The sequence below is a fragment of the Armigeres subalbatus genome, chromosome 1 (genome assembly GCF_024139115.2).
Source record: "Armigeres subalbatus isolate Guangzhou_Male chromosome 1, GZ_Asu_2, whole genome shotgun sequence".
Lineage (NCBI taxonomy): Eukaryota > Metazoa > Arthropoda > Insecta > Diptera > Culicidae > Armigeres > Armigeres subalbatus.
In genome coordinates, this window is record NC_085139.1 from 19379601 (window position 1) to 19394991 (window position 15391).

General features: G+C 43.7%; 2 protein-coding genes across 2 annotated transcripts in view; one reads left to right on the plus strand and one right to left on the minus strand.

Annotated features, from left to right (window-relative positions):
* The first annotated feature begins 267 nt into the window (after window positions 1–267).
* Window positions 268–15391, plus strand: part of LOC134208168 (muscarinic acetylcholine receptor gar-2) — a 227100-nt gene continuing 211976 nt past the window's right edge. Inside the window, exon 1 of the mRNA XM_062684232.1 lies at window positions 268–310. The gene's annotated coding sequence lies outside the window, so the exon portion shown is untranslated. The remainder of the gene's footprint in view (window positions 311–15391) is intronic.
* Window positions 10067–11582, minus strand: LOC134208162 (uncharacterized). The gene is made up of 2 exons (XM_062684225.1): window positions 10746–11582; window positions 10067–10677 (listed from the first exon to the last, which is right to left on the minus strand). The coding sequence occupies exons 1-2, from the start codon at window positions 11556–11558 to the stop codon at window positions 10123–10125; spliced, it is 1368 nt and encodes a 455-aa protein (XP_062540209.1). The 5' UTR covers window positions 11559–11582; the 3' UTR covers window positions 10067–10122.

A 15391-nucleotide genomic window follows, 5' to 3' on the forward strand; every position in this document is an offset into this window, starting at 1 on the left:
AAATTCGTCGCTTCTTTTTATCAACATGCGTGCCACTGCTGAAAAAAATGACAAAAATAATAAACAAACCAAATTCCTTTCCATTGCTTTGTTTTTGATGGGATGGAAATAGGAGCTGATGGGATGGAAATGAGATGAAATGGCGAACCGTTCTCCTACATGAGTTTAATTTGATAATTTCAAAGTAATATCTTTGAACAAAGAACGTCTCTTATTTAATTGCACAGAATTTAATGCATTTGTTTTACCATTCTCTTTCCTCCTCCAGGGTACGTCAGCGGCAGAAATAACGATCGCCTGTACATCGGCGGTAAGTTGATAATTTATTATGCAGCGATAATCATCCGGGCCTATAAATCGAATTATCTCACAATATGCTCAGAGTTTTATAACCAGTTCTTCTTTTTCACAACATTACATCCCTTCTCGAACGTAACTACCTTTAAAAGATACAATGTTTTTCACAATAATCGGTCACTCCAAAACGAACTTGTAGAAGCGGGCTTGGTAGTCATATGGCTACTGCTTCTGCCTCATACGCAGGAGGTCGTGGGTTCAATCCCAGGTCCGTTCAATTCTCCTACTTTTTATCTTTCTCTTTATTTCTCATGTTCTAGCAATCGCTAGAACTGGAAATGGACTTCCATACCGTTTCCATTACTATTCCTATACCTTCAACTTGAGTATTCTAACAGTAATCTGCTAGAATTGGAAATGAACTATAGAGCTCGTTTCCTACATCCAATTAGAAATTCCATTAGTTAGTACCTTCTCCTATCTATCACATTGGCAGCTCGTTAACCAAGACGGACCTCTGCCTCTCCAACCTAACCCAGAAATTCCAACAAATTCCGCATGAACTCGTGGCAAGTGCAGAGGTATATTCGGCTTGCAGTGGGCGAGTGATTGCATCGTCATTTCCTCCCCTTCCCTATATTGACTTGCATTCTGACGTGGCAGGCGCCAGTATGACCTAACAAATGAGATCACCAGTACTTGTACATTGAAGATGTGTGCTAGTCCCAAGCAAACATCTGTTGGTTCCCTGTGCAAGAACAGCTGATCTGGTCATAATGGAGTAGCAACTACGAGCAGTCAATCAAGCTCAAGCTCAAGCTATTTTTTTGCTCATTCTTCCAAGAATTCCTTTAAAATGTTCTCCAGGGATTTCTTCAGAAAATCCTCCTAAAATACGGGGATAAATCCAGAAAGTCCTAAAGACTAAGAACCAGGCCTTACTTTGTAAATTATTTCAGGAAAACCAAGAAATGTATTTGAAACTTTTTTATCAATATAAATCGAAACCAGTTTTTTTTTCAGAACATTTCTGGCAATTTTTGTACAAGGAGGAGTGAAGGAAATGTTCAATTTGGTGGGTCACATGCCCCATCGTGCTGTAGCTTTTGCATTTGTATATCACGAAGCTATCACAATGCTACTCCGTCCATGCCCAGGGAAGTTTGGACAAATTCTACCAGACTGGGAATTCAAATCCAACATTCATAGTGTTGACTTGTGGCCACATGTGACGACCCCAACTACTTAAATTCCTTCAGGGGGATTCGTCACTAGACCAATTAAGATGTGTAAAATTCAAACCTTCAAAAAGATGATGAACCACCCAATGCGACCAGAATGAGGTTAACATTTAACTAACATGCCAATGCGAGTAAAAGTGACAGAGATAGTAAACAAATCTGCTAAAGTTATAATAGCTATTTAATTAATGCCTGATAGGTTGCCTTGGTTTTGCAGATGCAAAAGCACTGCATTATTATTATTTATTTATTCAGACTAATGCCGAAGTGGCCTGTGCGGTATATAAGAGACTTCTCCATTCGGCTCGGTCCATGGCTACACGTCGCCAACCACGCAGTCTACGGAGGGTCCGCAAGTCATCTTCCACCTGATCGATCCACCTTGCCCGCTGCGCACCTCGCCTTCTTGTGCCCGTCGGATCGTTGTCGAGAACCATTTTCACCGGGTTACTGTCCGACATTCTGGCTACGTGCCCAGCCCATCGCAGTCGTCCGATTTTCGCGGTATGTACGATGGATGGTTCTCCCAACAGCTGATGCAACTCGTGGTTCATTCGCCTCCTCCACGTACCGTCCGCCATCTGCACCCCACCATAGATGGTACGCAGCACTTTCCTTTCGAAAACTCCAAGTGCGCGTTGGTCCTCCACTAGCATCGTTCAGGTCTCGTGTCCGTAGAGGACTACCGGTCTAAAGAGCGTTTTGTAGATTGTCAGTTTGGTACGGCGGCGAACTCTATTCGATCGGAGCGTCTTGCGGAGTCCAAAGTACGTACGATTTCCAGCCACTATGCGTCTCCGAATTTCTCTGCTAGTGTCATTTTCGGCAGTCACCAGTGAGCCCAAGTACACAAATTCTTCTACCACCTCGATTTCGTCACCACCGATGCAAACTCGCGGTGGGAGGCTCACATTGTCTTCTCTTGAACCTCTTCCTATCATGTACTTCGTCTTCGACGTGTTGATGACTAGTCCGATACGCTTAGCTTCCCTCTTCAGTCTGATGTAGGCTTCCTCCATCTTCTCAAAGTTACGTGCCATAATATCTATGTCGTCGGCGAAGCCAAATAGCTGGAAGGACTTATTGAAAATTGTACCACTCGTGTTAATCCCTGCTCTTCGTATTACCCCTTCCAAAGCGATGTTGAATGGCAGAGACGGAAGACCATCACCTTGCCGTAACCTCCTGCGGGTTTCGAAGGGACTCGAGAATGCCCCTGAAACTCGAGCTACGCACATCACCCGATCCATCGTCGCTTTGATCAACCGTGTCAGTTTATCCGGAAAACCGTGTTCGTGCATTAGCTGCCATAGCTGGTCCCGATCGATTGTATCATATGCGGCTTTGAAGTCGATGAATAGATGATGTGTGGGCACGTTGTATTAGCGGCATTTCTGCAGTATTTGGCGAATGGCGAACACCTGGTCTGTGATAGAGCGTTCGCCCATAAAACACGCCTGGTACTGCCCCACGAACTCCCTTGCAGTTGGTGCTAGTCGATGGCATAAAATTTGGGAGAGTACCTTGTAGGCGGCGTTCAGCAATGTGATTGCGCGGTAGTTGCTACAATCCAGCTTATCGCCCTTTTTGTAGATGGGACACACGACACCTTCCATCCACTCCTGCGGCAAAACTTCCTCCTCCCAAATCTTGGTAATGACCCAGTGCAGCGCTCTAGCCAGTGCCTCGCCACCGTGTTTAAATAGCTCTCCTGGTAGTTGGTCAACCCTAAGGGCTTTGTTGTTCTTCAGCCGGCCAATCTCCTCCTGGATTTCCTGGAGATCCGGAGCCGGTATAATTATGTCCTGCGCGCGTTCTCCCAGGTCCATCACCATACCGCCATCTTCATCTGCCACATCGCCATTCAGGTGCTCTTCGTAGTGCTGCCGCCACCTTTGGATCACCTCACGCTCGTTCGTAAGAAGATTCCCGTTTATGTCCTTGCTTATATCAGGCTGTGGCACGTGGCCCTTATGTGAACGGTTTAATTTCTCATAGAACTTTCGTGTGTTATTAGCGCGGTACAGTTGCTCCGTCTCTTCACGGTCTCGATCTTCCTGCTGGCGCTTCTTCCTCCGGAAAATCGAGTTTTGTCTGTTCCGCGCCTGTTTATATCGTGCCTCGTTCGCCCTCGTGCGGTGTTGCAGCAATCTCGCCCATGCTGCATTCTTCTCTTCCACTAACTGCTCACATTCGCCGTCATACCAGTCGTTTCTCTGATCCGGGGGCACCGTGCCAAGTGCAGCGGTCGCGGTGCTACCAATGACGGATCGAATATCTCTCCAGCCATCTTCAAGAGACGCTGCGCCTAGCTGCTCTCCCGTTGGAAGTGCCACTTCCAGCTGCTGCGCGTATTCTTGGGCTAGTCTACCGTCTTGTAGCCGCTCAATGTTAAGCCGCGGCGTCCGACTTCGACGCGTGTTGTACACCGTCGAGAGTTTTGAGCGCAGGCAAACTGCAACGAGGTAGTGGTCGGATTCAATATTCGCACTGCGGTAAGTGCGGACGTTCGTGATGTCGCAGAAGAATTTGCCGTCGATTAGAACGTGGTGATTTGGTTTTCCGTTTCTTGGTTAGGTGATCTCCATGTGGCCTTGTGGATATTTTTGCGGGGAAAGAAGGTGCTTCGGACTACCATTCCGCGGGAGGCTGCGAAGTTTATGCATCGTTGGCCGTTGTCATTCGATACGGTGTGCAGACTATCCGGTCCGATAACCGGTCTATACATTTCCTCCCTTCCTACCTGTGTGTTCATGTCACCGATGACGATTTTGACGTCCCGCAGTGGGCATCCATCGTATGTCTGCTCCAGCTGTGCATAGAACGCTTCTTTCTCGTCGTCGGATCTCCCTTCGTGTGGGCAGTGCACGCTGATGATGCTATAGTTGAAGAAACGGCCTTTAATCCTCAGCTTGCACATCTTTGCGTTGATTGGCTGCCACCCAATCACGCGTTGGCGCATCTTACTCAGCACTATGAAGCCGGTAGCCCATATGGCCTTTTCGGCCAATGACCCTTTCTGCCAAATGATCCTTTAGGCCAAATGACCTTTTCGGACAAAAACGGTCAATGACCATCTCGGCCAAATTACCCTTTCGGACAAATGACCCTATCGGCCAAATGACCCTTTCAGACAAAAGGCGGTCATTGACCATTTTGGCCAAAATACCCTTTGGGCCAAATAGCCCTTTCGGAAAAATGACGGTCAATGACCCTTTCGGCCAAATGACCCTTTTGGACAAATGATCTTTTCGGCCTAAATACCCTTTCGGCCAAATGATTTTCAGCCAGATGGGTTTCGGCCCAATGGTATGTTCGGCCTAGTGGAATTCGGCCAAACGACCCTTCCCCCTTTTTGGTATACCGAGTGTACGCACTGTTACAAAATCCTGATCCCCTTCCTTCTTAAACTGTGGACGACATTTTTAACAACCCCTGATAACAAATTGTGATATAATTATTTCGAATAGCAATACAGTCGCCTCTCCACATCTCGATATTAAAGGTACCATCGAGACAGGGAGAGATCAAGGAATGGATGGAAAATTGAAATCGGTACTAGATCCAAAAAAGCTCGTTGCTTAGCTTAGCTTATTTTGAGTGACTATTCACATCGTAGTTGCTAGTCGTTATTGGCCGAGAAACAACAAATATTGCACAGCTCACCAATTAAATAGTTTTCTCGGGACGAGAAAACTATTCTCACTGTACATGCTTCGGAATTTCTTTAATTCAAGACCAATAACGATGCCAGCCACGTCCTCACAGTCAATTAGAACAAGGGGAGGAAAATTACGTCGACACTCATTGCCACAGATACTTAGGAATTCTCTGCACCTCCATTTGCGCCCTGGAAAGTATGTTAGTTGGGAAGAAAATCTATTGGAAACCACCTTGGTAAGCGACTAATTATTTCTTTTGAATGAAGACATATTCATGATGATACAAAGACGGAAAAACAACGCGTGTCTTACGTATTTTTTTGAAGACTGATATGATACTTCGCGACGACTAAAAAACGCAATGTACTTACTTGCTCAATGGCTATTGCAAACTAATGAGATCTAAAAAAGCTCGTTGCTATGAAAAACGACAACAAAACAAATGTCATTTTTTATTGTTGATGTGTTTGTTATTGTCCGAAGATGGTCTAGTAGCCTTAAAAATTTGAACATATCGACATAAGGAGAGTGAATCCTGTACAAAATATGATTAGAACACATCGAAATAGAGAGATATACTGCCGTGAAACGCATATTTGTCGCATATGAATACAAAACCCAGCAAAGATGGGACAAATATGCGATTCACGGCAGTATAGAGATAGGGCAGTTATCGAGATGGAGAAAGCCAAAATGCTTGTAGGACGAAACCATCGACATAGGGAGAGATATCGAGATATAGTACATCGAGATGTAGAAAGTCGACACAACCAGTGATAACTTTGTTCTTTCAAATAATATAATTTGTAGTAGTTTTTGTTATTTTCATCACTTTTTAAGTAACACATTGAGTTAAATTTTTGTTCAATTGAAAACATATTTAGTAACATTTTTGTTAAAACAATAAGAAATGTTGTTGCAATTTTTGTTATTATAACTACTAATGGTACATGTTTTATAATAACCTCTGTAAAAAATCACAAGTTCTGATATAAATCTGTTACCATCTACTGGTCAGGGCGCTTTTTGCATTCATTCTCTAAAAATGTTTGTACATTTCATCACGCTTCTCGAAACCCCTCTTCTCTCTAAAAGCGTGACGTACTCTGTGAATAAATCCTTATGGCTAATGTCGAGCACCCTTCTTAGTAACCGTAAGTGGGAGTAGGAATAGGGTAAGACACCCATCAATCACCCTCACGTTAGTTTTCGGCCACCTATTTTAAAATATCCAGTTCTCGAAATCTAGTCGTTGAAAACAGTCGAGGTTCACATTTTTCCATAATTGCTCAATCATTGTATGGGAAAACTTGAACGTTCACTGCCAAGAATTCACCAGATTTTGCCAGATTTTACGAGGTCAAAAAAGCCTATCTTATTGGGTAGATCAAGAGTCGAACCTAGTCGTCTTCGTATTGATAATTCAACGCCTTTACACACTATGCTAACCGGGATGCCATATAACTAGTTTTATTGGAATATAATGATCCATCCCTCAGATAAACTCACTTCCAGCGCATTCGATCGGAAAGAAGCCTCCATGTTTATTTTGTTTGTTGCAACCGGTCGCTCCCATTATCACAACCCGGTCCGACCCGGCCTCACCATGTGCGACTTCATCTTCATCTGCATAAGTTCCCCAAGCTACACACCTGTTGTCTGATCGTTTGTATGGAATTATGAAGTGAATTAACCGGTTGGAAGATCGCGATCGGATTAATTTCGAGCGAATGCCCTGATGCTGTTTGAGGGTTTCCGCAAAACAGTGGTAAGATGCGCATCTGCTAAGCAGTCCATACTGAAGTTGGGTTCGTATCCCAGAACGGACTGGAACATTTTCGGGTGGGAGGTTCTTATCCGCATCATATTAATATGTAATCTGGATTACAACCCTTTCAATAAATATCTGCATGAGTGATAATCTGCGAATTGGCAATGTCCCAGTTAGGGGATTCGATGTCAGTAAAAGAATAAGAAAGCCCTGGTGCTGCGCCAACAACTAAAATAGCAAAAAATACGAAACAAAACAAGCTCGGCTCATTTTCAGCTTGACTGCGTGCCCTTGACCATTCACCGGCGTCATTAAGGTTGGCTCTTGCATTTTCAAGTTAATGAAACTTTCAAATGCGCTTGTTTATTTTAATTAGTGATCTCGTTTATCTTAAGTAGTGCCATTTTAATCCAATCCAATTAGGTAAATAAACCGATCATTCATGCATAAATTCTCGTCACCAAATACAAATCCTAATCATACTCCATCGTCATCAAACAATCGAGTTTGGATAGGTTTTCCCAGCTTCACCATGCATCACCCTCCGAGACGATCGGGAAAGTTGAGTAACGTTTACACTCCAAGGTTCGAGTTGAATGGCGTTTTATTATCGCAACAGCTTGAACATGGCAGCAGGTGAGACTTCGGTTTCCGACTGCTTTCTAGGAAGAAGCTTACTCACTGCGCCGGGTGTTGATGTTGATTTGGGGAAACACCAGTGGGGAGGATGGTTTGATAATAATTCCTAAAAATTCGATATTCATCCTAAAATTAGCTTGAAACAAAAATCATTCTACAGATTGACTTTCCATCATGATATAATTATGTAGTCAGGCCTTCTCACCGATGATAATCACATTTCGATTAATCGGCGCGTTTTCGACCACATTACCCCCCTTTGAATGGATACACAGCACCGATGAGCCTGTGCTTTGCGAGCTTTGTGCAACACTTTGATTTCGATGCTTATCTGTGATTTCTCGCGAGACGCAATTCGCAGTATTTCACCTCCCACCACCACAGCGGACCAGTCAGTTAATAAAGCAGTTGGTGATGAGAAAAGGCTCACCTTGCAAGCGGATCTGGCGTGCCGTAATCGGTTGCCTTCCGCTTCTTCCGCGACACGCCAAATCACACGAATATTAATTGATGATTATTAGGTGGGTGATGTGTCTTACAAGTAATTAATTTGAGCAAAGGTTAACCGATTTGTACAGCTGAAGGGAAGACCCGCCTCGGTATCACAATCACCGGCAAATTATTCAATCAACCTGTTCTGCAAGTGTGGATTGATATTATTAGCTAACTTTAGTTTCCTTCCCGTGCTCTATCATCACTTGACTTGTGAACATAGTTGCTGTGTTTGTTTTGTTTGTTTGCTTACATTGGCCGGATTCAGAGGTGTTGAAGCATCCGAGTATCTGCGCTGCTGCCCTCGGCTGCTGTGTACCGAATCGTTTAATGGACGTTAATTATGCCGACAAATAGCGTGCATACAAATCAAGCTTATGGATCATTATTGTCGAACAGTGAAAGTTACAGCCCGGCGACGGTGTTGATGTGGATCTTCCGTGCGAAGGCGAGGTCATTTGTAACCGGATGTAGATGCAAACGCCCATTGGCAGAGGGTGGTTACTCGAAAGATTAATTGATTGGATGGAGATTAACGATAGTGTCAGGAATGGATAGCTATTGTATAGATTACAGCATTATTGGTTACTGACTGTGATTCAGGAATGCCGGCAGTAGTTTGAAGATTATGATTGGATGGAAACACCAACGACTAATAAAGTGTAAAGTGTTGCGTAACATTTTTTATTAGCATTACAACTTCCACTTGGTATATCTCCGACATTAAAACTTGTGTAAGTTCTTGCTGGGGAAGACACATTTCTGCGGAAGGTTGCAAAGCTTAAAAGGCTTCCTCCGGGAAGCTTGAAAGGCTTCCTCCGGGAAGCTTGGAAGGCTTCCTCCGGGAAGCTTGGAAGGCTTCCTCCGGGAAGCTTGGAAGGCTTCCTCCGGGAAGCTTGGAAGGCTTCCTCCGGGAAGCTTGGAAGGCTTCCTCCGGGAAGCTTGGAAGGCTTCCTCCGGGAAGCTTGGAAGGCTTCCTCCGGGAAGCTTGGAAGGCTTCCTCCGGGAAGCTTGGAAGGCTTCCTCCGGGGAGCTTGGAAGGCTTCCTCCAGGAAGCTTGGAAGGCTTCCTCCGGGAAGCTTGGAAGGCTTCCTCCGGGAAGCTTGGAAGGCTTCCTCCGGGAAGCTTGGAAGGCTTCCTCCGGGAAGCTTGGAAGGCTTCCTCCGGGAAGCTTGGAAGGCTTCCTCCGGGAAGCTTGGAAGGCTTCCTCCGGGAAGCTTGGAAGGCTTCCTCCGGGAAGCTTGGAAGGCTTCCTCCGGGAAGCTTGGAAGGCTTCCTCCGGGATGCTTTGAAGGCTTCCTCCGAGAAGCATGGAAGGCTTCTTCCGGGAAGCTTGGAAGACTTTCTCCGTGAAGCTTGGAAGGCTTCCTCCGGGAAGCTTGGAAGGCTTCCTCCGGGATGCTTGGAAGGCTTCCTCCGGGAAGCTTGGAAGGCTTCCTCCTGGATGCTTGGAAGGCTTCCTCCGAGAAGCTTGGAGGCTTCCTCCGGGGCTTGGAAGGCTTCCTCCGGAAGCTTGGAAGGCTTCCTCTGGGAAGCTTGGAAGGCTTCCTCCGGGAAGCTTGGACGGCTTCTTCCGGGAAGCTTGGAAGGCTTCTTCCGAGAAGCTTGAAGGCTTCCTCCGGGAAGCTTGGAAGGCTTCCTCCGGGAAGCTTGGAAGGCTTCCTCCGGGAAGCTTGGAAGGCTTCCTCCGGGAAGCTTGGAAGGCTTCCTCCGGGAAGCTTGGAAGGCTTCCTCCGGGAAGCTTGGAAGGCTTCCTCCGGGAAGCTTGGAAGGCTTCCTCCGGGAAGCTTGGAAGGCTTCCTCCGGGAAGCTTGGAAGGCTTCCTCCGGGAAGCTTGGAAGGCTTCCTCCGGGAAGCTTGGAAGGCTTCCTCCGGGAAGCTTGGAAGGCTTCCTCCGGGAAGCTTGGAAAGATTTTCCGAAGAAGGGAAGAAAGCTTACGTTTTACATGAACGTAATCAATCGTTTGTTTTTCAATCAGACAAATAGTTTATTGAGCTCAAATTTCAAATATCAGTGCATTTAATCAACTCCAGGAATGATGCAATTGACAACCCTACAATGTACTTTTATTTTCTCCCATGCCTTGGATGTTATCCCTCTGCAGCTTTTCAGCTCAAGATATTTGAGACTTGAACACATCTCTAACAGCACCGGTAAACAATCGTCGGTCAACCAATGGCAACTTTCGAATTTCAACCGCTTCAACTTCTTGTTCGGTGGCATAAACTCCTGCGTTGTTTCTGTACACCTAAACGTTAGGTCTTCCAATCGATCAAGATGCCGTAACGCATCGAAAAGTACGTTGCTGTCGATTTCCAATGACGAACTGGAAATTGTTAACCGCTCAAGAAGGGTGAAGCCTGAGCAAACAGGTTCCAAAATGCACTCCGGTCTGGAAAGTGCGCCCATTTTCACACTCATGTCGATCACGTTAGGTAACAACTGCCGGAAGCTTCTAAATACGCTTGTCTTAGAATTGAGGCTATAAATCTCCAAGCAGAGCCGTTTTACACTTGGCAAGGGTGGACATTCCGGACTGATACGAAAATCGTTGCTCCCGAAGAAACTTAATGCCTGTAATAGATTCAATAATGAGCTTTGGTAGCGAATTTGAGTAACGTAATATACAGCAATCTACTCACCCTCAATTGTTTCAAACGGCTCAATAAGCGTAACGAATCCGGGTATAAAACGTCATAGCTGAAGTGTAACATCTCAATCCCCGGGTTACCCCCCGTTAACACATCCAGCACTGCTTGGCTAATATTGAACTCCAGTTTGACGTCTTTCAGCAGTTTGAAACTGGAGAAGAACTTTTGCAGCTTACTGTCCCATGTCACGCATACGTGTCCTCCAAGTTTCAGCACTTCAACTTTCGGAAACCGAAGCTCCTCGATCGGTATGACATTATTGGTCGCTGTCAGCTCCAGATGCGTCAGCTGTGGGGCCAGTTGACGCAGAAGCTTAACCCATTCTGCCGCACCACTGCAGTTATCGAAGTGGGCGCTAAGTTGCGTCAAGTGATCGACTGCCGGGAATATTAACCCTGGATCCGTTCGCATACTGTCAGTCAAATTGACGGCAATGTGTCGCAAATTTGGCGTGCGGGTTATTACTTTGGATAGCTGCTCTTCGATTAGACATCCTCTACTGTGAAAGGTCTCCAAGTAAGTACCGAACATGTCCAAAAAATCGATTAGCATGTCGTAGTTGCAGTGTGAAAAACTAACGTGGCGATATTGTCGTAAGACCATGCTGGAGTACTTACGCATGACCAGTTGCCTATCGAAAGTTACATTCAGTACTACGTTGCTCAGGTATCGATTGAATGCTAACTCGTTCCACGCACGGCACACCAGCGATGCCGTTTTACGATCCGACAACGGAAGGTATGCAAAAATACGGTCGAGTAGTTCCAGTGGGAAGTTGAGTGCGACAAGGCTTTCGATGGACATGATGTACTGAATACTTGGATAGAGTGCAGCACTCTCCTGCACAAGTCAGTCTTTTTAGCAGTGGTGGGTAGGAATGTCAATGAAGAGCTAGAGGTAAATTATTTCGTGATTAGTTTAAAATAGCAAAAACAATACAGTAATATCCCGATTTTGTCACCCCCCTGGTGAATTTTGGGGTGATAAAACAGGGTATGTGACAAAATTGGAAAAAAAATATTTTCATTTTTTTTAATTCATTCCACAAATAAGAATCATTTCAAGCCTTGGAAAGGCCAAATGCGTGAACGGTACTCGTTATTTCTTGTCGAAATTGCTTACATAATATTTCCCAGGTACTCAGAAGTCGTTCGCAATAAATTACAGGCAGTGAAAGTTATTTCATGAAAATCAATGTTGTTTTTGGTATTATTTACGAAAATAAAAAGAATGACAAATTTTTTTGGGGTGACAAAATCGGGTCGAAAACGTGACAAAATCGGGACGTGATAAAATCGGGTCGAAAACGTGATAAAATCGGGGGTAGACAAAATCGGGGGTAGACAAAATCGGGGAGTGACAAAATCGGGTCAGTACTGTATTAGGCTTTAATTAAAGATGGGTATAGTCCACAAACAGGTAGTTGGTAGATTATCTATCTTCTATCTATATATATAAAAATCAATCTATGTATGTATGTTCGCTAACTACTTCTGAACCACTTGGCCGAATTCGACCAAATTTGGTACACACGTTCTCTATCCTCAGGGGAAGTTGACAAAGGGGGTGGGAGGGTCATTTAGAAAAGGGGGAGGGGTTTTGTTTAGAAAACGAACAATTATGTGTAACTTGCATCTCCTAGGACCGATTTCAATCAAATTTTGTACACATATTCAATATAAGGAGACAACCATATGAGAGTGTAATCTTTGAAAGGGGGGAGGGGTCTGGAGGGAGGGGTATGGTTCAGAAAACGGGTAATTCAGAGTAAATTCTGAACCCCTGCACCGATTTCAACCAAATTTGATACAAACATTCTCTACCCTAAAGAAAAGATAACAAAGCGGGGGGGGCGGTCATTGTAAAAAAAGGGGGGGTATGGGGGGAGGGGTTGTCTTTATAAAACGAGCAATTCAGTGTAACTCCCAACCCCCAGTACCCATATCAACCAAATTTTGTACACATATTCACTAAGAGTAGTCGATCATATGGATGTGTAATTTGGGAAAGAGGGAGGGTCTGAGGGAGGGTATTGTTCAGAAAACAAGCAATTCAGTGTATATTTTGAACTCCTGGACCGATTTCATCCAAATTTGGTACACATTCTCTATCCTAAGAAGAAAATAACAAAGGATGATCATTGGGAAAAAGGGAGGGTAAGGGGAAGGGTTGTATTTAGAAAAGAGCAATTCAGTGTAACACCTAACTCCCAGGACCGATTTCAACCAAATTTGGTGTACACATTTTCTATCCCAAGGAGAAGATAACAAAGGAGGTGGGAGGGTCATTGGGGAAAAAGGGAAGTTATGGGGGAAGGGGTTGTCTTTAAAAAATGAGCAATTCAGTGTAACTCCCAGGATAAATTACAACCAGATTTGGTACACTTATTCTCTATTTTTGGAAGATGTTTATTGAAAAGCCAAACAAATATATAAAAATAGATTGATACAAAGGAACAATTCTATGAGCGGTAGATCTACCTCTGTGGGTTTTGTGCTACAGCATTGGACATTTTAATTGAATAATTTACTTTTCAGTCCCTAGCAAAGCCGGATACATATAGCTATTAGCTATCTATATATCTCGGATACTTATTCAACGTATGTGACGTATGTGATTTTGTAAACAAAAATTTAAACGTTGATTTCTGCAATCTGATAGCACTCCCACGCAAACCATCGCCACATACAGGTAGGGGAGGTTTCGGCTACATGTTCGTTGTGTTGGTTTGCGTAGGAGTGCCATCATATTTGACAAATCGACGTATGCATCTTTGTTTACAAAATCACATACGTCCTTTGAATAAGTACCGAGATATATAAAACTCAATGTTTGTATGTTTGTGTGTATGCTCAAGCCTAACTTCTGAACCCATTATTGTATTGTTTAGTTATCGATCAATTTAACCATTTATCGAAATTATGGTTTGCCCAGTGACAAGCAATGATTAATGTGTTTCCTTCTGGATGGTGAATGTGATCCCTTCTTTAAAATAGACGTTTGCCCTTAGTAATGCATCGTTGGTTTTTTTTCCTTCTTTAGAAATAAACCTTCGCCCCGAATATTGCCACCATGGGTTCCCTCCTTCCATCAAAATCAGTCAATGTTTTCAAATGAAATCTGCCTTCTTCTGATCAAATGATGAAGTATCGATAAGAAAACGCAATTATCCTGTTGACCAATTGGTTTATTCATTTTCCGATTGTGAAAAAAAAACTGCGAATCAAACTGGCAATTCCGAGCAAGGCCGGGTACATAAAGCTAGTAATTCCTAAAACAGATCGAATTTCCGGAGCCCTCCTTAAAAAATAACAAAGTTTTCTAATTGAAAATGACTACTATAGAAGAAAATCCTTGACCTTAGCCTAACTTTCTCAAATTATTCGACTGATATATCAACTAACTGAGTGTTACGAAGACGGTCACGTTTCGGACTCTTGATGACAAACCCGTTATTTGCTTTGAGTAGGCTTTAAGCTAAAATTTTTATTCATTATAATTTCTTTCTGCATGATTATTTTAAGCTAACTTACATTTGTTGTCTTCTACGTTAACTGTCCGTCTACTTGTAAGAAAGGTAATTCGTGGCAGTGAATGTCTCTATCAAGTTAAGTGTTACAATTTTTCTGCCAATCATTTCCCGCGACGTTTACTCTTGACGTTGTCAGTTTATCATTCGCCCGGTTGATTTCAGGCAGAAGCGCACCCACGTTCTAAGTCGTGGGTAAGACAAATAGGGGAAATGCCGATGTTGGTGTTGAGGAGAAATCGATACACCTTTTTCATATCATCATTTCTAAATATCAAAAATCTGGTCTTCTGAACCATCTGGACCGGATCCTCCTATATTTTGTTAAATTGCCTTCGACTTTCAGAATAAATATTGCATTTCCAAATGATTCATCATTTCGTAGTTGGTAGTAGCTATTATTTTTATCAGGGCGACTGGGAGTGATTGGCCCAGCATCGAGTTCACTGCAGAAGGATACTCCATTTGGCGTAGGTTCATCGAAGAGCTGTAGCCCATAAAGTATCAAGTAAGCAAGTAGCTATTTTTTCATTAAAACGATGGTTATCACAGTTAATGCAGGATAAGGAGAGGCAAATTATTCCAACAATCTTTCGTTGGTACAAGAGACCGAGCAATAATAATGCATCTTCATGATTTCCGTTGAAAAAGAATAGTGAAATAGCAGGGATGATAATCAATAGGAAGTCGCATTGAAAAGCGACTAAATATATAATTTCATACACCAGATTCATTTTTTACACGGGGGATGCGTTCCGTGTAAAAAAAGTTTTCAGTTCAAAATTCGAAAATCCGTGTAAAAAAAGTTTTATGATTTCTCGACGAATCATGCAAAATGGAACAACTTCGCAGAAATTTTGTATGGGATTTTTTTACACGGCCGTGTAAAAACAGAATCGGGTGTACGATACTTCAAGACATAAAGACGAAACTTGACGAAACTCAATCAAAACGCGCCAGTGGTTTGTAACGAATCGGGCTTATTTTGACAGAAACGACGCGTACTACAAGTACACGACCAGTCAAGTACTAAACCTGTGCTGTGCGATCCCGCGCCACGCCTCCGCTGCCGATGATTTTCCTACGCCGACGCCACCGTTCAAAATGA